The 25,094-nt window shown below is 40.6% G+C and overlaps 1 protein-coding gene across 7 annotated transcripts in view; it reads right to left on the bottom strand.

Annotated features, from left to right (window-relative positions):
• Positions 1-6,491: 6,491 nt before the first annotated feature.
• TP63 (tumor protein p63) overlaps positions 6,492-25,094 on the bottom strand; it is a 221,487-nt gene continuing 202,884 nt past the window's right edge. For 6 of the 7 annotated variants that reach the window (XM_041731978.1, XM_041731976.1, XM_041731975.1 and 3 more), the window contains 4 exons: positions 16,127-16,284; positions 13,827-13,971; positions 12,422-12,515; positions 6,492-9,120 (listed from right to left, as the gene is read on the bottom strand). In XM_041731978.1, the coding sequence (XP_041587912.1) occupies positions 8,824-9,120; positions 12,422-12,515; positions 13,827-13,971; positions 16,127-16,284 (694 nt within the window). In that variant the 3' untranslated portion in view covers positions 6,492-8,823. Of the gene's footprint in view, positions 9,121-12,421; positions 12,516-13,826; positions 13,972-16,126; positions 16,285-22,500; positions 23,921-25,094 lie in introns of those variants that run through there. The other variant, XM_041731982.1, reaches the window with a different exon arrangement.

Below are 25,094 nucleotides of genomic sequence, written 5' to 3' on the forward strand. Positions count from 1 at the left end.
GATATAATTGGGATGGAGTTCATAAGAAAACAGTCTTTCAGCCAAGAGACAGGAGAGCTCTTTTCCTCAGGAAAGGAAAGAATGTGTTACAACCACGAGAGAGAGAGGCAGACATTCACCACTCCTGCCACCCTCACCGAGGGAGGTCAAAGTGTTACAGAGGCTGTGATGATGAGCAAAGACTGTGGTATTGTACCCCAGGACAAAAAGTAATGAGGCTGAGGAGATGAAAGACGGAGGGGAGAGGCAGCCAAGCTACGTTCTCATGAATAGGATATTATATGAGGAGAGAAGAAGGGCAGTCTATAGGAAGACAGAACTCCCATTGATTGCTGAATCCTGATTGAGCACTAGCCAGCCGTGGGACAACATGATGCCTTCTGCCGAGCCCTGGTGAGACTACACTTAGATAGGACTTCCTGGCCTGCGTGTGACTCTTGAAGTTATCCCAGGTCTGATGGTGGCGGTCAGTAAGAATGAGGTAGCAGGCAACTGCCTCCAAGCAATGGCTTGAAACTCCTGGCAAGGTGCAAATAGCCCTGGACCCCAAACACCGTAGAGGGAATCACCACTCTCCCGGGAACATCGTGTGTGTGTGGAGAATGAAATACCACGTAGGTGTCTTTGGTAGAGAAGAGAGGGAGACAGGCAAAGAAATGGGAATGTTCTATGAGTAAATCACTTAGGGTGAAAGCAAAAGGCAATAGGAAGGGACATTGAAATGCACCTGTTACAAAAGTTAGTAACAGAAAAAATACACACACACACTTCCCAGTGGCCTAAGAATCACTTTGAACAGCAGATGTTAGAAATGTATTTCCTAGGGCTTCTTCTGCCTGGGTGATTCTCATAAAATTGAATTTCCTAGCATATTCTTTTAAAAGAATATTGGATATTTACTAATACCAGGATTCATTCTAATATACCAAACACGCTGGTACCTTGATGCCACTCTAATTTCCAAAATCCTTGAGAACAGACGTTCTGAACGCATCCGAAATGCATTTGGCAGGAGGCCCTGTGAAATGACACAGCAGAATTTCTATTTTTTTCACAGCCCGGAATCTGACAATGGGTTGATCGTTGTATTCTTTCTCCTTTCAGTCTCCCTTAAAATCTAGGCTTTTCTGAATCTGGGTATTGTGAGTGCTTTCAAGTGCTTTCTCTAACATTTAGGGAGGTATTGGTTAGTTGAAGAAAAATTAGAGACAGCTTGATGTGGACCTAGCTGAAAAACAGTAGGGCTGAATAATCAACTTATAAAAGGTAGGACCTAGAGTTTAGAAGTATAAAACCATTATCATGAATCATTATAATTTCTTTTGCAGACAAAATTGTGGTATTCCTCATATTATAGAACAAATGTCAGATGAGTTAGAGTGCCATAAAATTCTTAATATACTATCTTGCTGTGCCTTATGCAAAGCTTTCTTTGCTAGAAATCTCTTCCTGCCTCTTGGCCCTCAGCATGTAACTTTTACTCGAATTACAAAATACTCTACCTCCAAGGTCCTAGGCCTAGAATTCTGATCAGAATTGCCAAGGAGAAATCTACCAGTCAGTACTTGCCACCCACTTGGCACAAGGATTCAGAATTAGTGTGTGGAATTACAAATCTCATAAATTTCAAGAGCACACCCAATATTGACTCTAAAAACTATACTTTAAACTAATGAACCATTCTTATCTAATATATATATATATATTTGAACTTTAAGGTTGTAATTTGTCTTAAAGCTATAACCTCGTATCTCCTTTGGCAGAGTTGTTTTTATGACATCCTTCAGCTCTCTTTTAGAGGACACACTGAAATACTTATGTGGTAGGAGTTCAGCATCTCTCACATGACAGATTCTGAAACTGAGATACAGGGAGTTAAGCATCTGGCCCCAAAATCCAGACTTCAGTGATACGTTCTTTCCATTCTGTCTTTTAGTATTTCCATGAAAATCTACATGTCCACATTACCATTTTTGAAATAAGCCCAAAGCACCAGGAGAAAAGACAAAGTTAGTCAAGTTCAGAAAAAATGATAATGGACTCTAAGGGTTTTATAGGTACAAAGAGAATGGGAAATCTAGACTCAAGGTTAGAGGTATCCTTCGTTCTAGTTTATCTAGTAAGAGAACTATAGGATATGAAAGAGAAAGAATCACTGAAAGGAGAATGTCAGCCTGTGGGTGCCCTGATTCATGATTAAGGGTGTTTTTCCTGAGTCAAGAAGGCTCCATTGTGCACCTATCACTCATGTACAGTTGTTTATTCCCACTTTTATTTTGTTATCAAAAAGACTGCCTGTATACCAACTAGGATCCCTGGGTTACCTTCTTAGATAATCCAGACAATGAACCCAAAAGCAGAGAGATGGTCCCTGGGACTCAGAAGTCCTATGCAACTGGGTGTTATTCTATATGTTGGCAAATTGAACACCAATAATTAATAATAAAACAAAATTCTGTAAATTCAGAAAAAAGAGAAGTCCTATGCAATTTTTAGATAAATCAAGAATGTTTTAAAAAAAAGAATGTTTAGCTGACATTAAGCCTTCAGTGTTCTATAACTATTAATATCAAGGAAGCTATTTAATATCATAGCAGGAAAAAATGTCATTGCTCACTATCGTCTAATTCTTTTAAAGCATTTTACTAATTTTATGAATGAAATATAGAAAAATAAAGACAGTGAAAAACATCATCAGAAATTTTCGTAAGAGTTTTAGTATAGTAAACCTAAAATTTTGTTCTTTGTTTTCGTGATTTTAGTAGTACATATACACAAAATGGGAAATATCCTCTGAGTGCAATTAATTACTCATGAACTATCATGCAACCTGGGACATAGCTGTTTTGTAAGTACTGATTTCAAATACGGCTCTGATATGTTCTAGCTTATTATTATTGCTTCTGATTATTTATCTTGTATTTGCGTCATCAAAATGCAATACCTGAAAAACTTTTGGATCATTTGATGACTCATGACTTTGAGGCAGAGAGGATGACCATGTTGCTTGCTCTAGAATTGCAAATTTTTTTTTATTTTTACATTTATAAACACTAGCTGGAATGACCAATTCGATGAGTTTCTATTTCTACATCTTCTATATTTTTTTCCAAATTACCTCTGATACACACCTACCTTAAGCATCTGTCCACTGGCGAAGCATCTGGGGTAAATTTGGGCACACAGGAATTGTTAAAGAATATTATCTCATGTCGTTTTAGAAAGATGGGATGGTCAAGTTCTTGTCCCCAAAATTTACATGACAAAACGTTCCTAGCTGAATAGTTAGCGATATGAGCACCATATATCCTTTGTATCCCTAGAACTGTATTTCTCAACCATTGAGCCTTTTGCTTGAAAAATTTCATCTAGGAGATCACATGAAAACTCAATCTGAGACTGAACACAGACTATCTGTTTCACCGTCTTCACAGGGTCCAAAATGGCACGGTCTCTTTATATTTAGCTTCTGAATTAACAATTTTGAAACATCTTCCTCTGTCAATTTTAATCTCTTTGCCATTATGAAGAGAAAATGAAAAATTAGGAATTCTTATGAAAAACTAAAAGTGGATTACAAAGATGAAGATTACAAAGACTCCTATACCTCCTTAAAAGAAGATGTGTTACTCTTGGGCAACACAGAAGACAACTAGATAATTGTGCAACAGTAGATTCATCTCACCACTGTTCCAGTTTTCTTACCATCATTGATCTAGGCCAGTTGTCCAATAGGGCTGTAGTGAAAGTCATTTGTATAATTTTACATTGCCTAGTGGGCACATAAGATATAAAAGGAAACAGATAAAATGAATTCTAATATGTTTTACTTAATCCATGGGGTTACATTTTAACAATGGAATCAACATAAAAATTATCAGTGGACTATTTTATATTCTTTATTTTTATTCTAAGTCTTTGAAATCTAATGTGTATTTTGCACTTAAAGCACACCTCAATTTTATATAGCCACATTTCAAGTGATCAGAGTCACATGTAGCAAGTGGATACCATGTATTAGCACAATTTTGAACAGTTCCATCATTCTTCCCTTTTTAAAAATTTTAGTCTTTTGTTTCTTGGTTCATTGGAATTGAGAAGTAATAATAGAGTAATTCCTACAATGGTAGAGAAAATGTCTCAAGATATGAAAAAGCAAAATCACTAGATTTTCATATTGCATTTTAGATTTATAAAGAGTCTCACAGGCCCTATGATAATTGCAAGACATAAGTTTCATTTTTTAAAAGTAGTTTTGGATTGTTAAAACAATAAGAGAACAAATGTAAAAAAGAAAAGGGCCAAAGACTTAAAACAGACATCTCACTGAAAGAGATATACTTATGAAAAAAGCATAGGAAAAAATGCTCCACATACATCCTCAGGAAAATGCATATTAAAACAATGAGATACCACTGCATATCTATTGGAATGGTCAAAATCCAGAACACCAACACACCCAAAGGCTGGCAAGGATATGAAGCAACAGGAACTCTCATTCATTGCCGATGGGAAGTCAAAAAGGTCCAACCACTTTAGAAGACAGTTTGGCAGTTTCTTACAAAGCTAAGCAAATTCTTACCATGCAATCCACCAATCTCACTCTTTGGAATTACCCAAAAGAGTTGAGAATTTATTTTGCACTATTAGCAGACAGTTAATTATTCAGCAAGTAGAATTTTGCTAAATGTAAATTTTGGGGACAAGAACTTGACCATCCTGTTTTTCTAAAATGACACAAGACTGTATTCTTTAATCATTCCCAAGCACCAAAATTTACCCCAGATGTTTCACGAGTAGACAGATGCTGAAGGTAGGTGTGTATCAGAGGTAATTGGGAAAAAATGGATGATGTAGAGACTTTATAGAGACTTTATTTATAATTGTCAAAACTTGGGAGCAACCAGGGTGTCTTTCAGTAAGTAAAAGGATAAAGAAACTGGTATATTCACACAATGGAGTATTTATCAGCACTAAAAAGAAATGAACTCTTAAGCCATAAAAAAGCATAGAGGAAGCTTTAATGCATGTGAAGAAGTGAAAGAAGTTCATCTGAAAAGACTCCATGCTGTATGGTTCTACCTATCGAATACTCTGGAAGAGACAAAACCATGGAGATAGTAAGAGGATTGCCAGAGTTTTGGGGTAGGAGGGATGCATAGGCGGAGTATAGGGCAATTTCAGGGCAGTGAAACCGCTCTGTGTGATACTATAAGGGTGGGTACATGTCACTGTATGTTTGTCCAAACCCATAGAGTGTTCAGCACCAAGAATGAACCCTAATGTCACCCATGGACTTTGGGCGATAATGATGTGTCAATGCAGATTCCTCAACTGTACCGCTCTGGTGGGGGATGCTGATAATGAGGGTGACTGTGCATGTGTGGAGTCAGAGGCCACATGGGATATCTCTCTGTACTATCCTATTTTGCTATGAAACAAAAACTACACTAAAAAGTCTTAAAATGTTTTTTTAAAGTTTTTTCTTTGTGCTTCAGAAGACTCCAAGAGACAGTAAAAGCCAAGAAGTGGCAATCTATATAAATGGCTAGAACTGCTCAAAAAATAAACTGCAATTGAGTTCAAAGTGCCTTAATAGTACAACAAGAATTAATCATTTTCTTTGCATTTTATTTTTCTTTCCCTAGAAACATGGCATCCATCATTTCATTTTGGGGGATCTATCACCTAGATTTTAAGGAATAAGTATTTTGAAGCCTTTGGTACCCCTAATTTAAGCTGAACCTGCTTTGCCTATAGGAATGTATACATTCATAATATGATTCTACATCTAAACAGGAAAACAAATGGATATTTTTAAGGTGTTGTATATTATATACAATGCTATTCTGTAATATTATTTAATAAATCTAAGGTATTAAACTGTTTTCCTGCCATCTAATGTTATAGCCCATAAAAGAACAACTTTCTCATTTCTTTAGTAAAAATTATTAAACCATTTTGATAGTAGATATTTTATTGGCTGAATGAATGTATATGATTGAAAGGTGATATTAACACTGAGTTTAAAGGGGAACGTGCCCTGAGCCTACCATCTGTAGTGTTGTTTTCACATACAACCAGGTAATCTGCACACCTCCCCACACTGCTGAGGTCATTGCCATGTGAAGGTCACTAAATAGTACATGATAGGAATATCTGTAGTCTAGTCCCTGAGCAAACTGATTCTGATTCCAATGAAATAAAGTATCACATCTGGGAGTATCTCATGTATCAAATGAGGATAGCTTGCTTCCTAGTCTTTCCTGCCTCATAGACTGGCATTTTCAAAATAAGAAAATAATGATTATTTGGTCTGAGGTGAGAAACATCAACATTTGAACCTCTGTAATGTTTCTTTCACTGCCTTTTCCTCTTTCTCAATGATAAAAACAAAACCAACGGACAGATGGACTGACAGATGCAGATACACACCCACACCCCCCCACACACACCATCAACACCATTTTCTCAATGCATTTTTATTTATTTTTAAATTTTATTGCATGTCCTGGCAAACATAAATGGCTTATAATTTGCCTCTGGCTCACCAAAAGGCCATTACACAAAATACCAAAAGACAAGCAACAGAAGCTTAAAAAAAAGTATCACATCTATAAGAAAGAAATTTTCAAAACATTAATAAAGCATATAAAACATTTGACATTTGACTTTTGTACAATTATAAAAATAATAAAAAAACACAACCTTTGACATTCAACATCCCACATATTGTATTTTAGGAGAATATCAAGAAAACAAAAGGCAAATGGATTTAATGAAGAAAGTTCTATTCTCCCTGTTTCCAATCACCTCAAACCAAAAACCCATCCACTTGTCAGCAGAGTGCACTGAGCTGAGGCCCTCTGCCTGTAGAATTCTACTAAGCTCACTCTCCTCCTGTCTACTCTTCTTTTCCTAGCTACTCCTATACTCAAAGAGCAGAAGTTGCCACCAGGACATGAGGCCAGTAGTTGTGCTTAGCTTTGGCTAGTGCCAAACACATAAGATACAGTACAGGAACTTCTGAGTCCCTAGTGCTACTTGAACAGTGCTGAAATATCTCAGAAGAAGTCCTAGGTTTGTTCAAACCCTCAAGACAGCAGGGGAAGCCATCTGACCCCCCACGTATTGCCAAGGCACAGTTTTCATTCCCCCTCTTAGTAGGTTTTCAAAGTTGCATATTTTTTCTACAAATTAACAGTGCCCCTTACCATTTAAGCACAATAAAACTTTGAAATCAAGGACTTACTCTCTTTAACATACAAAATAAAAATAATAATAAAAAACAACTTTCCTTCCCCCTATCTTACAGTTTAGTTTATAGCCTTTTTTTTATTTGACATCATAGTCTTACCAAATGTTGTTTCCCTGAAAATATAAAAACAATAATAATAATAAAAAAAAGTTTCAGCTGTGGTTCTGGAAAACCCACTATCCCAAGAAGAAAATAAAAACTGAAACACAAAGTATGCAATTTCACACACAAAATATATATACACTTTTCAGATGAAACTCATACATTATCCTTTTGAGCAATGTTAGCCCCTTTGCACTTTAAAACAAAAGTGGAAGCTTATGTGCAATCATAGCCCTTTATCAGAATGCACAGAGGGATTTTAGATTTCATTGGTATATGTACAAAATATTTGTTTTAGAGTTTGGGGGGGAAAAAGCATCTTTCTGAAAGATCTATAGGAATATTGTCACACATTTTCCCAAAGTCTGAAGATAACTCTCCATTTATGTGGTTCAAGCATCACCTCCATTGGAAGGCTTATTCCCTGATCTGTGGGGACATTTTTATGTCTATGACAGTCCAGAAGAGAGATGGACGGGAAACTCAATTCTCACAGTTATTTTCCAACAAAGTCAAACTCTTATTGATCAAAAATGAAAAATGATAGAGTGATCCAACTGATGCCACAGGAAAACTGGTCTAATAATGTTAGAATTTCACTACTCTTGTTTTAAACCTTGAAGAGAGAAAGAGAAGCAAGCCTCTACTTGCAGAATGTTATATAATAGGAGGGTTTTCAAAAGAAGCATTTATCAAATAATATTAGCTGTGCTTCAAAAGAAAGGTATTTTAATAACCCCAAAGTGAACTACCATCACTAGTAGCAATATCAGTAAAATAAAAAAACGCCAACATAGAGAACCATATACATATGTATACAGTCTCACCCATAAAATACGCAATGTAAAAACTACTTGATCAACCCAAAAGTTTGATGTGGCTATTGTGTAGCATCAAACGAACGGAAGGGACATTTTTATGAGTCATGTGTGCCATCAAGCTGTAGATACCTATTACATACATGACACCCCGTGAAAGAAAGGGTATAGATAAGCCATCCAAACAAGTACATTAAAAAAAAAAAGTTGATAAGTGCAACTCCATTTCCTTTCCTTTAAATTACATTTAAACAATACTCAATGCCCCCACCCAAAAATATATACTGTATATTTATATATTTATATATATAGTCTTAGACTATAAGGGTGAAAATGCTTTATAAAAGTCAATGAGGAATCTTTGCAGCTTAAGGAGACACCCACTGCTCTTTTGCTCACTTCCACCTACACATGACAACTTCAGTCCTGCAAGCAATAGATTTGAAGGCTTAAAGCCAGAACCAGAATCAGATGCCAGGCTGGACATTAGATCAAAGAGAGCCTCTTACTTCTTCCTCCCTTAAGGAGGCAGACTGAGAAGAGGAAGAAGAGGAGCTAGGGAAAATGCTTCGAAGGTCAAGTACTAGCGCCCTGGAGGGAGGCAGACAGATGGGGAGAGGATGGGAAGAGTTCACACCCTGGTGCTCACTCCCCCTCTTCCTTGATGCGCTGTTGCTTGTTGCGACGAGCATCCATGTCAAAGTTGAAGTCGTTCCACTCATCACGGGGTGGGAAGGAGATGGTCTGGCGCAGAGTGAAGCGCACGGCGTCTATAACGCGCTCGCCCCGGGTCTCGCTGGAGCCCACGCTGACTGTAGAGGCGCCACTCGGGGTCCGCAGGAGGTGGGGAGGGGAGGAGAAGTCGTGGAGCTGCCTGTGGTCCAGGATGCCCTTCCAGATGGCGTGGCGAAATTGCTCAGGGATTTTTAGGCTTGCCAAATCCTGTGCGATAGGGAAGGGAATCGGGGAGGATTAGGACAAAGGGACAAGCGGACATTGAGTCCACATCATTTTGTCATTCCCAGTGTCAGATCGAGTTGACCTGGATTTATTGATTCTACTTTGGAAAATGTAACTGGTTCTCAATAGCCTTTGGCATTATATATAACTAAGCAAAAGGTACGGCCTTCAGGTGCCATCTCTGTCTGTGGAAAACACTCCACTTATTCTCCCCTGGTCTCAGGTTCTTTGCTGGTAAATCAGGGTTAGTAGTTAGATCAGAGGTCAAAAATCCTAAAACGAAAACATAAAATAAGAGTACCTTCTGACTCTTAAATCTACCTGGCTCTGGGGCAACCCTGGTGGCTTAGTGGCGTCTTCAGCTTAGGGCATGATCCTGGAGACCTGGGATCGAGTTCCACGTCCGGCTCCCTGCATGGAGCCTGCTTCTCCCTCTGCCTGTGTCTCTGCCTCTCTCTCTCTCTTTCTCTCTCTCACATGAATAAATAAATAAAATGTTTAAAAAAAATCTACCTGGCTCTAATCACTAGAAGAGATGTTAACAGATCATTGCCACCACTCAAATGAGTAGATGAGGATGAAAGATTTCTAACAGGGAGCAGCTCGGGTGGCTCAGTGGTTTAGCGCCGCATTCAGCCCAGGGCGTGATCCTAGAGACCCGGGATCAAGTCCCACATTGGGGTCCCTGCATGCAGCCTGCTTCTCCCTCTGCCTGTGTCTCTGCCTCTCTCCCCCGCCGCCCCCCATGTCTCTCATGAATAAATAAAATCTTTAAAAAAATAGATCTCTAACAGGTAATGAACACTTTCTAAATGCCAGGCACCTAATTATTTGACATTCATGATCTCATTTAACGCTCAGATTAGTGGCAGATACCCTTGCACCTGTTTTATAGATCGAAAAGCTGAAGGTCAGAGCGGTTGACCAAGTCTAAAGTTACACGATTAAAGTAAATGATTTGGGGATTCAGGACAGCCTCTGAGCCTACCACTGCCCTAACGGCCAGAAGGCCGCTTGGTGTTTGGATCAATCAGGGCATCCAAATGCAGGTATGTGGCCACATTCTAGGAATGGGAGTAGAAGGCATTACAAATATGCTTGATCTTAACTAACTTGGTGACATTGGTCACATTTATCTGCCTTCTCTCTTCATGAACTTGCTTGGGCAATGGCTCACGTCTTTTATGAAGCAGCATGGTAGGCAGAAAGAACACTGTGCTTGCAGGAAGAAAACCTTGACAGAGGTCCTAATTCTATCACTGACTGGCTCAGACTTTCTTCCTGTCATTTTTCCCTTCTGGCTTCAGTTTCTTCCTTGGTAAACGGGAATTTCTTCTGTGGTCAACACATATTATGGGCTTGGATGTAAATACGGATGTGAAAGTATTTTGCATATTATAAAGCACATGATCAAAAGCTTAACCACTTGCATTACTATATTAAATTGTTATTAACCCATCCCAGCATCCTAGAGGGGATACTCATGAAAACTCCCCAATTTAACCACATTCTTTTTTTTCCAGGAAGGGATGCCAAATAACTCAGACAGGTGCTGAGAGACAAGCTGGAAAAGAGGTTTCTATTTCCAGTAATGAGAGGGAAGAAGCTGAGGCAAGGATGCAGAAATAAGACAGCCTCCCGGTTATTTCCCAGTTTGGATGTCCGTAGTTTGGGTCCTCCGATTTCCATGCTAGCGAAAGAATACACTATAAAGAAGGCAACCCCCACATAGATAAGGAAGCATAACTATGCTTCTGAAACTCTCAATAAGTCCAGAACTCTGTAAACTGCCCTTCATCTAGCTGCATGATTCTCTGGATAGATCTGAACTTATAACTGACAGGTGAGGAAGCTGTGGCCCAGACCCTGGCACAAGACCTAGCCAACACCAGCAGAGGGGGACTTATGGAGGACATCTCCAGATCCTAATAGCCAAGGGAGCATCCTGACATACCCTCAGTGGGGACAGTCAGCAAATGGAAGGCATAATTCTAAAAATATAGGGAAGGGATAAATTCCCTGTTCTATCACATAGGACTGTCAAGCACAGGGCAACTCTGCTCTATTCAATGGATGGAAATTATTGTAAACTGAAACCTCCTGAAACTTACTCTTAAGGTTTTCTCTATAGTTTTCACTTATAATTTATTCCATCAGGAGCAGCAGCCAGGGTGATTTTGGGGCGGGGGGAGGAGGGCATAGGGGCAGTATGGCATATACTTGTCATCATGGGGCTGGGGCATTCTCATGCTGCAGGGGCATCTCTAGCATCGGTGCTCAAGGAGGGGAAAGAAGAGATCCCAACTAGAGAAGCAGCAGCAGAGGCAGACAGTATCTTCTTCCACCAGTCCAAAGGGCCCTCTGGAAGCTGGAAAAGAGGATAGTAAACCCCAAAGAGAGCAGCATGAAGAGCAGCCTGGAAGGAAAATCAGATTGCTATAAACCAGAACAATACAAGCTCCCATGTGAGCAGTTCAAGAAGCGGTGAAGGAAGGAAGAAAAAGTCCCCTTCTCTCCAGCTTGCTCCAAAAGACCAAGAACATCAAAGCCAGAGGGAGTGATACTGAGCCCAATTTGATAAACTGAGGCTCAGTCAGGCAAAATGATAACCCCAAGGTCTCATTATTACTAAAAAGCATGGATGGGACTTGAACCATGACCAATGATATTGCTCAATGGTCAGGGATGACTTGGCCCTCTTCTGATAGAATTGAAAATAAATGAACACATGGTTCTGAGAGGAACAGCTGAATCCTCCTTAAGGTCTGACTTTAAAGAAAGGTAGAAGAAGCCAGTTAATAAAGTTAAAGACCAGAAGCTTCCACTTCAGGGCTCTATTCCTGGTTCTGTCCTCAACTCATCATGTGAATAATTCTGCTGTGGTCTCTCCATGTTTTAAAGTGAGAATACTATCACTTGCTTCCTTCTAGTCTCACACAGATTAATGAGAACCATCTAAAAAGTTCTCTGAGTTCTTTAGAGGTTATAAATTTCATGGAGGCGGGAACTGGATTTCCTCTTTCCCACTCTGAATAGAGCATTCATGCAACAGACAAGTGTTGGCTGACCTGCCGAGCAGAGGGACTGGTTGCTATGCTCCTCATGTATGTAGGTTGAGGCCTGGGAATCTTTCTAATCTGGTTTGGTTCCACCAAAATTGAAGATTGAGGGTATGATTAAAAACAAATGTTAAAACCAGGGGGAACTGAACTACTGGGTGGATGTCACCAGAGGGAGAAAAGGAAGAAATAAAACTCAAGAGAAAAGTCTAACAATTACTTACATCCATGGAGTAATGCTCAATCTGATAGATGGTGGTCAGCCCCTGGGTCGTGAAATAGTCCAGACATGATGAACAGCCCAACCTCGCTAAGAAACTGCAGAGGGAGGAGGGAAGAGGAAGGAGGAAACAGAAAAAGAAAGTTCACCCCAACTGCATTGGCGAGATAAAGGAAAAACCCAACATTTTGCCCTGGGATGCCCTACAGGAGAGACTAGGGGCAGATGAGATAAATCATATGTGGGCCTTGGATTGGAGGTTTGGGGATGGTTAGTGGCTTGAACTTGAGGTCTATAGAAATCAAAATCAACTACAAGGATTTGTGCAGAGCAGCGATTTCCAAATAAATAGTGATTGGTGGAATTTTAGGGGTTTATATGGGTAAGTGCCTTAGGAGCCATTGCAGGGGGTGAAAGGAAGGAGTCCAGTGGTCAGGTTCCCAGCGCTCTTGCCTCCTGCCTCTTCACTTCCAAAAGAGCACCTGTACTTGAATTGCTTTGCATTGGGGGTTCCTGAGAATGGTCCACATGGCTAAGAAACACTGGAGGCCACTATGGTATGAAGTCGTTAGTGCTTTCTGATTTAGGTCCTACACAGAATCCAGACCCCTCCTTTTAGGTGCTGGCACCATCACAGAGCCCCAGGCTGGACGGCACAAGCCATGCGCTTTGCCATCTCGCTGACTGATGCTGCCGTGTACGGCTGCATCAGTCACACGGAGATCAACACACGTTCCAGCAGCCCAATGAAAGGATCATTCTGCACACGAAGCAGGGGCAGGCGATGCACACTAGGCGTGAGATGTGGCACCCGCTCTTGCCTCTGTGGGAAAAGATCTCCCAGGCTTCCTGTATTTCTTTCTTCTGGCTGTGTGAACCCCCCTGCCTGGAGCGTGCCTACTTGGCCTATGGCAAAGCAGCAGCAGCCATCAGGTTCTTGAAAGTCCCCGTGGTTTTTGCAAACACTAGAACTTGTTTATGCACATCCCCTTCCCATGTAACGAGGCCACGGTGGCTGAGAGCTATGAGTCCTGGAGAACGGGAAAGGGAGCAAGATAGCAAGTTTACTGCCCTTCTGGGAACCCCAGCCCTGAGCACCAATTTGAAGGCCATACTGACCATGTAACACTCTGAGGGAGGAGGACGGGGTAAGTGAAGATGGGGGAAACAGGCATGAAAAGTGATATGCCTATCAACTCGCATTTTCACTTTTTTTCCCATGAGGATCACAGTGTTTTCCTCAAACACCGCTGACCGCTGCACAGATCAGAGGTAGCAGTGCTGAACTTCCGCCATGGGAAGGGCTGTTTTCTTTTCTCCCAACTGCATCATGAGCTCTGACAGTGTCCACCCTCCGCCACCCAGAGTTGCTTAGGCCAGGCCCCCAAGGGCACATGTCGTGGACTCACCTGACAAGGCTGCAATCTGTGGGGTACGGAGGTGGGGGAGTGCAGTGGGAGGTGGATGGCATGGAGAGTGGGGGAGGGAGGGCCTGGGTGGGGCTGAGTCCATTCATGTCTCCAGCCATTGGCATGTGGGTGCCCATCATAGGAACTGAACAGAAGCAGGAGGAACAGAGAGGGTTACTGCCGTCATCAGCACCAGCTTCCCAGTGGTCCATCTTGCCTGGTTTAACGTTACCAAGGGCCTCATTCACCAGCCTTCCTGTTCAGCCTTCTCTCTCATTGCACCCCGTCACGCACCCTACCTCTCATCCAACAGAACAGTCACCAAACTCCAGACTAATTCCACACTTTGCAACCTTTGCATGTTCTCTTGGGACAATCTCCCCCTGCTTCTCTCCCTGCTTCTATTGCTCTAACTGCTCATTACTCCTGATGTTAACATATTCCTCTTTGCATTTGCCTTCATGGGCTATATCTCTGTCTCTCTCATTGGGCTAATTCCTCAAGCACGGAGATTAAACCTTGTACCCATCTCCGATCCCCACAAACTCTAGCACAGTGCCTGGCACAGATTATATGCTCGGTAAACTGAGGTGCAGTGAACACACGTGGAGATCTGTGAATGAGAGAGTGACATCTAGAATATTTGTCTTGGGACAGGAGGATTTTTTGCAATATTCAGGAACCATAGGCCTAATAAGGAGGGATGAAATGAAAGATTCCAGCTCTTTCTTATGGTCCACTTCTGAATTGTAGTCAGGGACACAGCAACACGGATTGGTTTTTTACTAAACTACGAACTGGAAACATTTACCTATCGAGAAGAAAAGCTTACTACTGATAATATTTACAAAACAAATTTTGTCTTTGGGTCAACAAAAGAGAAAAGGTACATATCTATAAAAAGGTTAATGCAATTTGCTTTTATTTTAGCAAATACTCATATGCCAAAGAGGAAAGGCCTCTGCCACTAACAGGCCAGCCTGTTGGGAGCATGGGATTATCGCATCTCATCAGTTTTCCCTCTGACTTTGCTGACGGATATCAAAGAAAAATTGTGAAGTGTCAATGAGGAGAAGCAGGCAAACTGTCAGTTACACAAATGTGAAGGAACAAAAGGACTCTAAGATGTCACAAGGAAGAAAATAAAGTAAAAACACACATGGTGCTTTTTCCTTTTACTATCAAAGCAGCAGACCTGTCAAGGGGTGAGGATTTGAGCCTTAGGATGCATTGATCACTAGTCTGAGAGCAGTCTGGCTCTCAAGTCTTTGTTGCCAGACCAGGCAACTGTACCGCATATACTCTATCTCATGTGAATCTGAACGTTTGCCATCAGACCATAGAGTCACAATCCTGCTTCCCTAACTTCTTAAAACAAAAACAAGACCCCTTAGTCTCTTCGAGACAATACTGAAATGCACGTTATAAGGCTTGATCAGAATAATCAAGGATTTCAAAGGACAAGACCGAGGCCTTGTTTTCTGAGGGCAGTGCTTGGGTTCTGCATCCCTGAGGGTTTTCGACATCCTCCTGCACTTTTACCTCCTTTTGTCTTTCTCTAGTTTGGGCAGCCACTCTGCTAGATTTTGTTCCAGCGGATAAGCTAATTCTATTTACAGCAAAGCTATACAGCAATCGTCATCCATCTGGAGGCCCGATTCTCATGTAGCCTCTTATACTTAGTTGATGCGAGGAATCTGCGCGTGAATAAGTGAAAGAGGGACGCCCTTCTCTAGGCCAGCTCCTAACTGACTGTGTGCGGGCGGAGCAGACAAGCTGAGAAGGCCAAGATCACAGGGACACAGAACTGTAAGATGTTCAACGTGCAGCGCGGTAATCTTGTGAAGGGAAACGGAGCAGGAGAGCACAGAGGGGACCTGCCCACTGCCCACCGTCGCACAGCTCATACCGCCACGGAGTCCAGACTGCCGTCTATGGCTCTGGACTCTGAGGCCTACCACACCATGCATCCTCCCACCTGCTGGGTGTACCCCCTTTTTGCTTTCTCAAAGGAGGGAGCTGGTGGGCCCCCGTCCAGGTTGACAGAAAGTGGACCGTGGCTGTCACACAGATCCTCTTCCCTCCTCTACCTCTACCTCTGTGCTTTGTCACGAATTGCACACTTCAAAAGTAACAGAATGTTCCTCGTGAGAAACTCATGCCCCTTGGCTGTGATCTGCTCTGTCCCACTGCGCCCCTCCTGGGCCCAGGAGCAAACCTGTCCCCCAACCCGGAGCAGGGTCTTCCCCGGCGCCAGCCCCCAGGACCCCCAAGGAGCAGCAAAAGGGAGGTGCTCTTACTGTTGGCTCCCATGCCGTCGGGGATGGTGGTGGGAGTGAGCGCGTTGCGCTGCTGCGGGTTGATCAGCTGGCTCACGGACGGCAGCTTGTTCATGCTGTTCATTTTGTTCAGAGGTGGGGAGCTGTTGCCGTACGTAGACTGAGACTGCATCGAGGTCCTAGGAACACAGACACGGGAAGGATGGTGAGCGTGTGACACTGATGAGGTGGGACTGGTCAGACTCCACAGGCCTCAGATGAAGCTGGGCCTTGAACTGTATACGCTTGCAAAAATACTCCTCAGAGCTCTATTTGTGTCTCCACCTGAGAACATATTTCTTTTTTCTTTTTAATGAGGAAGGGATTGCAAGGCTATCATCAAATCATATTTTTTTTTTCCTGCATGTATGGAGTACAAACTTGAATGTCTTCCTAAAGAATCTCTCTTTTTTTTGGGGGGGGGGGTGTAATTGCATCTTGTTTCTGCCTCTCTATTTTTTTTCCTCCATCCCTTTCTCCTCTCTTGCCCTGCAAGTCAAACAAGCTTGGAAATCAATAAGGGAAAAGAACTTGGTGAAGACCCACGGGCTCATGAAAGACATGCAGATGCCAATTTCAAACTGCAGCTGAGGCCCTTTCATTTGCAGCCTCCTGAGCCATTTGGAAGAGGCAGAAAATAAGGGCAAAGCCAATCACACGGGGAATTTTGGCCACACAGCCTGCTGTCACACGGAGGGCCCCATTGCAGAGACGTGCTTTCTCAGCTTAGATGTTCACAGGCCATGAGAGCACCTACGGGGAGGCCAACAGCCTCTCCACACAGGAGAAGCCTGGAGCCCAGACAACTATTCTACTGACTTTTGACAAGTCTCCTGGGAGACAAAGGGAAAAAAAGATTCCGTTCAGCATAACTTCAATTTGGAAATTTACTGGGATTGGTTGGTCATATGATGCATTATATTACATACAATATTCCCTACTCAACTTCTATCCCTCACTTTTCCTCTGATTGTAGAACTAGTAATTTCTACTATAATCATAGTAGGAGAGAGCATTATAAAATCAAAGTTTAAGACTCTCTCTAGCAGATATTAGAAACCATTGTTCCCTGGGTGGGCCACGAAACATCTTTGCATTTGTTTTCTCACAAGAAAGCCATATGAACTAGATACATATAGAGCTGGATGTTAGAGGTAGCAAAGCTGGTAGGAAACAGTCCCATCTGTGAGATGTTCATAGACTAGTGGGTACATGGGGATAACAATCCAACCTACCTTGTAGGGTATCGAGAGAACTGGAAAGGAGAAGATGAAGAACTTTATAGACAATATGGAATTTGTAGTGAATAATTGCTGTGACCACAGAATGAAGACTGGGCTTGAGCCTGTTTCTAACTCATAGTGAACAATCGTCCAATAAAATGCATTATTTTCTGTATCTTTCCTCTCTGCAGCCATATTTGTAGTAGTGGACAGAGGAAAAATAAAGTTCTCTGAGTTTTATTACAGATCTATAAAATACAAAATTTTGAGGGCTGTTTAAATGGACCCAGGTTTCAGACAAACATAATATAGTAATGTCTGAAAGAATAATAAAAGGTGGCTCTAGCATTTGAAGGCTACAGTGGGACTACACTTGGGCTTTGAAGCTGCCGCTCTGCATTCTCCATAATTACACAAAACAGGGAAGGCTCCATTCCTTATCACTGGAGAGCGGCAGCTAGAGGAATTCAAACAATATGCTGTGTACACATTTGCATAAATAAGTATGACAGTTGATGTACAATTAACAATTCAGCTGCATTTTACAATTACTGATTTTAAGGTAGGAGGGCATTGATTTTTCTCTTTAGACTTTTTTAAAGAACTCACAAAATTATAGGTCCATATCGTATAAACAGGTGTTTATATAGTAAGTCCTCCCAGCTCAAGACACTTCAGATTACTAAGTTCTCCTTTATCCATTTTCTGAGTGATTGCCACATCCCTATGGAGGAGAACATAGTGTGGCAGGGCACAGATGAACAGAAATTATTATGTCTGTTTTACATAGGTGTAAACATAAGGTCCTAAAAACAAATGTACATAAATCCATACTAGTAAATGATGAGTTGAAAGGTCTCTTGGCTCCTAGTCCAAGACTTTCTTTCTTTTATTCTATGGCAACTTCCCAGAAATAAGACAGTAGTGTGCAGTAAGTTACAGAATCGAGACATGGGACACCTGGGTGGTTCAGTGGTTGAGCGTCTGCTTTTGGCTCAGGGCATGATCCTGTATTCCTGGGATCAAGTCCCGCATCAGGCTCCTTGTATATGGAGCCTGCTTCTCCTCCCTCTCTGCCTGTGTCTCTGCCTCTCTTTCTGTGTCTTTCGTGAATAAATAAATAAATTTAAAAAAAATGGGTGAAGTGGTAAGAGGCCTGTAGATGACCAATGTTTAGTTGGGGCAAGGGCTATAGCAAAGGCAGTCTCCCCAACTATCATCGAATCTACTCCATCCCTGAGTGGAAGCCTTGCGTTAAGAGTCAGCACTTTGGATATACTGAGGAAAATTTGTAAATCCAAATGGTCTTAGAGAAGTATGGAAAAGCACAGGGTAAGGCAGCCAAGAGTTGCTTTGTCAGGTACTTCTTCTCTTTAGCCACAACAAAGTACCTAAGATGCCAGGGTATTCAGACACCAGAGACAGGTTGGTCTTCTATAACTTAAAGGGACCTCTTTGTCTCTCATTCCCCAAAATCAGTCAAATGCAAAGCAAGAGCTAATGGAAGCACTGCTTGAACCACTGATGTCCATCATTAGGAAAATAAAATTATGTTTGAAAGCTTTGCATTTTCCTGGACTCTTTATTATAATACATTCCTTCTTCCAAATCATTTTTAATAATTTTTTAAGATTTTATTTATTCATTCATGAGAGACATAGAGAGAGAGAAAGAGGCAGAGACACAGGCAGAGGGAGAAGCAGGCTCCATGCAGGGAGCCTGACATGGGACTCGATCCTGGGTCTCCAGGATCCCACCCTGGGCTGAAGGCAGCGCCAAACCGCTGAGCCACTGGGGCTGCCCTCCTTCTTCCAAATCCTAAACATCCCTTCTCTGTTTCGTTTTTGTGGGTCTTTATTTTTTACCATTTTATTAGGTCACTATTATGAGCAGCTTTAACTAGTTTAGGAAGTTAGCTCAAAAACCACAGATGAACAAAGAAGGAACATGAATTCTGGAGTCAACCAAAACATCCAGGTTTAGACGTTTAGGTTCTAACTTACACAAATTAATTGATCTGGCATAAAATAATTGACTTTGGATATTATGTAAAAAGTCTCTGGAGTCTCATTTCCTTAATCTGTAGATCAGATATTACACTTATTCTAGAAAGGGTGCTATGAAGACTAGCATGAAATAATATGGAAATGATACAGAAACAACTGAAGTGTCCACTGAAATGTGAATGGATAAACATGTGATCTATGTATAGGTAACTATCTATTTATCTATATAATAGAATATTACTCAGCCATAAAAAGAATGAGATCTTGCCATTTGTGACACAATGAATGGACCTAGAGGGTATTATGTAGGGTGAAATAGGTCAGATAGAAAAAAAAATATTGCTTGATTTTACCTATATGTGGAACCTAAAAGTAAAAGTAATGAACAAATGAAACAAAACAAAAATAAGTCCATAAATACAGAGAACCACCTGGTGGCTGCCAGAGGGGAGGAAGGTTGAAGGGATGAGCTAAGTAGGTGAAGGAGATTAAAAGTTACAAGCTTCCAGTTATAAAATAAATGTCTCAGGGATGTAAAGTACAGCATAGGGAATAGAGTCAATAATACAGTAATAACTCTGTATGGTGACAGATGGTGACCACACTTAACACGGTGAGCATTCTGTAGTGTATATAAATGTCAAATCACTGTGTTGTACACCTGGAATAATATAATATTGTATGTGAACTATACTTCAATTTAAAAAATAATGGATTTGTAAAAATAATTTAAAAATAAAAAATTAAAAGATATTTCATTCTTTACGGAAAAAAGGATTAAATTAGATTATGTACAAGCCCTGGACATTGTCATATAATTTATAGATGCTCAAGAAACAATGGTTCAGGGATCCCTGGGTGGCGCAGTGGTTTGGCGCTTGCCTTTGGCCCAGGGCGCGATCCTGGAGACCCGGGATCGAATCCCACATCAGGCTCCCGGTGCATGGAGCCTGCTTCTCCCTCTGCCTATGTCTCTGCCTCTCTCTCTCTCTCTGTGACTATCATAAATAAATAAAAATTTAAAAAAAAAAAAAAGAAACAATGGTTCATTGAACTCTTACCCTGCAGGACCAAATGTTTCATACTCTAGTGTTTGGTCAAGGGGATGAGAGGCATCAGTTAAACAATTAACAGGAGGAAGTGGCAAGGATTCTCACTTGAACAAATCCAGGATTTAGGTTGAGTGGATGAAAGTGGACAAGAGAGTGCAAACAAGTAAAAAATTCTGAATGCCTCTCCTTTAATGTGGAAGAGAGGGTTAAAGACACAGGGAGCATGGTCAGGCCAGTCTGTTTATTATTCAGCTTGCAATGTCTGAAATACAAAGAGTATTCTGATAAGCTCTATGTACCACAGAAAAAGGAGCGAAGCTGAATAAATCTGTGACCAATTTAAAGGCCTTGAAAAACCACTTTTTTTCCCCTCTTTACACATATAATGTTATAGTTCTTGAATGTACAATCCTAAAGATTACTGGGGAATTTGAAGAGAAGGAAAAAGTGTTCAAGGACAACAGGATCTGTAGCACTATGAGTTTTTTACCCACTATTCCCCAACACACACACACACCCCAAAACTGAAAACTGAAAAAAAGTGAGAATATAACTATCCTCAGAAAAACAACCAGGTGTCAGTTCAGACTGTTTTCTCTAGAGGAGTACTAGATTTTTCCAGGAATCCAACATAACAGAAATATAGAAAGGTATACTTCATGTATTTCTAGTTTTGAAGAGAAATCCTGAAAAAGTCAAGTCCCAATTCTTAATTCTAATGATTCAGTCTTCTGTGTAGATTGCTTAGAATAAAATTCAGTATCTCAGAGCTATAAGTGACATTTAGATCATCCAGGATTAAAAAATAGTTTTCCTGAATCCAAGCCTAGTGACTATTATGTGACAGACAGTCCAAATGCTTGAAAAGACACAAATTCAAAGTCATCTTCTCTGACTTGCTGGTGATACCTATAATTCAAGAAAAGGATTCTTCTTCTTTTATTTTATTTTTTCCTTAAGTCTCCCATTGCTAGTTAAAAAGTAACTCTTTAGTAGAACTGGTGATACCCCAGGGTAAATCTATTTCAGTAAACTATTTCTGGAGTGCAGAATCTGAGGAGGGAAAGTGATACTGTAGATAAAGCAAAACACCTATATGAGAAAGGTCAAAAAAAGGGAAGCCATGTAACTTCAGAAAAGGAGGTGTTCCCTCTCAACATTTTGTCCACTACTGTCCTGCCTATAACCTTACTCTCCAGCTGGGTAATCTTGCTTTTTAAATAAAAAGGCATCATTGATTCTCTAGATAGATCAACTATAATTATAAAATATTTTCCATTAGTTCAAATATATTAATTTATATGTCACTATTAAAAACTTACATAAAAATGGGGTGAAGGAAAAAAACTTGTGACAGAAAAGGCAAATGTTTAAAAAACTAAACATATTACTAACCCTGTTAGGGATTTGTGAACCCCTTGAAAGACGATTAGAAAGTTGTTACCTTTATTGAAAATACCTTGCCAATATAACGAGCTTATCTGATTTTACTAATATGCTTTTATCTCAAATATAAAAATATTTTTATTGAGTATTTTTAAAGCTATTACATTAATTATTTTTATTCAGAAACAACGGTTTTTGAAGCATTTAAAAACAGTTACTCAAAGATCAGAACATAGTGTAATTTTTAAAAAATTGGACAATTGGTTCCATTACATATTTCTGGATAAATATTTGCTAATGCCTACATCACAGAAGCCAAATAGTTTAGTAAACCTGGATTTGATTTAAGTTTGGCAACCTAAGTTATAGCTTGAGACTTGTTCAGAGACGTGGACAAATGATACCATAGTGCCTGACTCCTTATGATGAAATCAAACACCCATGGGGCTAAAATATACTTCAAGTTGGTGTAGGCACTGAAATGTATTTTTAGGACTGATGACCTTAATTCAGAGCATCTTAAGTAAAAACACCAAATACTGACAGAAGTGGAGACAGAACCAGTGACTATTCATTATTCTTGTTCTTTAGACTTCCACGTGGTACAGCAAGCACTCAAATGTAAATATTCTAGTATTTAAGGAATTAAAAAAAAAAAGGAAGAGAGACAGAAAAGAAAAACTGCAAGATGAACCAAGATGCAAAAGTTTATTGAAAATTAAAATCACACATCCATAAAGCAACAGCCTCAAAAACAAGAAATCATTGCTGTGATAACACAGAATAAAGGGCCGGTGATCTGGTGTGGGGAGATGTAGGGGAAGATTTTTAGTCTTCATACAATGACTTTTAAATACATTTTTAAAATAGAAATAAATAGATTCTCTAAACTGTTCGAGGAAAAAAAAATCAGCTACTCTTTCCATCTTTAAGTTTCAGACCAGCAGTGTTGATTTTAACGTGTGTCTGCTTGGAAACCACTTAAATCAAATGTAAGTGTCGTGGACAAAGGAGTGTGAACAGTGCCAGCAATATGGCTAGTTATATGTAAGGACTGAGATATAGGGGCCCCAATAAACAAATTAGTCATAGATTTGGTGGAAAGGACTTTGAACTCCATTTTGGCCATTGAAGAATGGTCTATAACTGCCTGGAACAATATTACGGGGGTGGTTTTTACCCTTCTATTAAAATGACAAAATAGGTTTATCTGCCTTGGGGTCTAGACAACAGCTTTGGGGGTAGGGCTCCAGGGTTTCTGTAAGCAAGGAAGACCATCATATCAGATGCCAACAAGGTGGCAGTGATAGGATCTGACACAGTGTTCATGAACTTTCTATCTACGTATGAGGGGAGGAGACTGATAATGCAAATTCTCAAAAAGAAGAAAAGAACCATCTCCCCACATTGGCTACTTACAGTAATTATCGTCTCTCTGCCCAGCAGTATAGTTGACACCTTAGTGTGTTACTATTTGCAATATTATTGCATGACCAGCATTCAAATGGCCTGAGGCTCTTAATCGCCTACAATTTTCTTATGCACAGACAATAACAACTTTTTTCTCCTTTTCTTAAAAAGACATTTTAAGTTTGAGACCTGCTCAAAAAGCTTCTTTATGAGTTTTAGAAACACAACAGAAAATAACAGAAAAGGGTTCCACTAACCATCGTAATGCCCCTCTTTCCAACCTGAGCCCCTCCCTTCTAAGAAAAAACACAAAAGCTCACCGACAAACACAGAGGTTCCTGACTGCCCAGTGCTAGATCTAAGGATGCAGAATCTGCAGAAAATGTCCTTTCTTGTAAGTTTTGAGTCCCTTCAAAAGATTTTCTTACTAGTGGCTCTGTGCCTTCAAGCAGTGGGGTCTCTGAGCCAAAGTGTCTTCAAGTCCTGCTTACGAGGGCTGGACACACACGCACACACGCACACGCGCGCACACATACGTACATGGGAACATAAGAAACACACACTCAAAATACAGATACGGGGCTCTACGGGTACACTGATCGGTTTGGAGGGCTGGAATGTCTAAAGAAGACGTCAGACTGTTTCGGGGTTTCTCTCCGGGACTCCAGAAGCTCATTCCTGAAGCAGGCTGAAAGGAGACTGCAGAGAGGAACCAGAGAAAAAGGAGAGGTGAAGGCTTTGGACTTCATATATCCACATCAACTGAATACAGAAACGCCCTCCTACCTTCATGATCACAGAAAGACAGAAGAGAATGCCTAGAAAGCTGTTTCTGCTTCTTCCTCATCATCCTCCTTTAAAATTTCTCAGAGAGGACTTCTCAAGATTTTTATGAAATGAGAGAAGGCAGTGGTAATTAACCAGAAAATCAGAATCACCTGTGTAACTTAAAAAAAAAATCCTAGATCCCTCAGAGACCAGGCTGGGTCCCAGGCAGATATAGTTTTAACCAGTTCCACAAGTGATTCAGTTGAGGACTGCTGTGTCAGGGTAGGTCATGGTACTTAGTAAAGTGTTTGGCACATTGGACTCAATTGAAAAATAATGCAGAGACAAGAATTAATTTTAATCTTTGGGAAAATGTCATCGGCCCAATTATGACACCTCATTATTGTTCCTGTCTAGCCTAACTATGAAGCATGAAGAAATATGATCTTATCAGTCTGGGGGCTGCATCATCACCCACTTGTAAAGAACCTTTAATGAGCATTTTGTGTGTGCCCAGAATGAGATGGATAAATATCTTAATCCTTTCAGTCACAAACTTGGCCTACAAATGCACATATCAAACTCATGAAACCAACTTTTACATAATTAAGAAATCAATTATGCCACAAGGATGCCAGGAACAAATCCTTTTATTTTGCTAAAGATTGCACAACCCCATGATCTGTTTGGGAATTATTTCCCAGATGGCTTTTGAGTCACAATTGGTTATTCCTTGCAAAGGAACAAAGCCATTTTTACCTGCTTAGGGCTGGAATTCAGTCAACCATCCTCACCAGCGAGGACTGAGATCATCTTAAAGAATGTGCCAGCATACAAATTAGCAGGGAAGCAATTTATTCTCAGGTAAAGAACTATAGCTTGGACTTCTTGTTTGGATGTTATACTTTGGGGCCTCTCCTGGAGCAAGGGGCTGAATGAGACAACATGCAGAAATCATGTTTTCATTATGATAAGAGTATATGGACCATAGGGGTTCAAACACTGAGACCTAGAGGTGAGATTTGTAGTGCAATGAGATATGAGAACCTAGAAAAGTGATTTAATCTACCTGAATTTAATTAGTCTGAGTTTTTTCCTCATTACC

The sequence above is a fragment of the Vulpes lagopus genome, chromosome 17, assembly GCF_018345385.1.
Source record: "Vulpes lagopus strain Blue_001 chromosome 17, ASM1834538v1, whole genome shotgun sequence".
NCBI lineage: Eukaryota > Metazoa > Chordata > Mammalia > Carnivora > Canidae > Vulpes > Vulpes lagopus.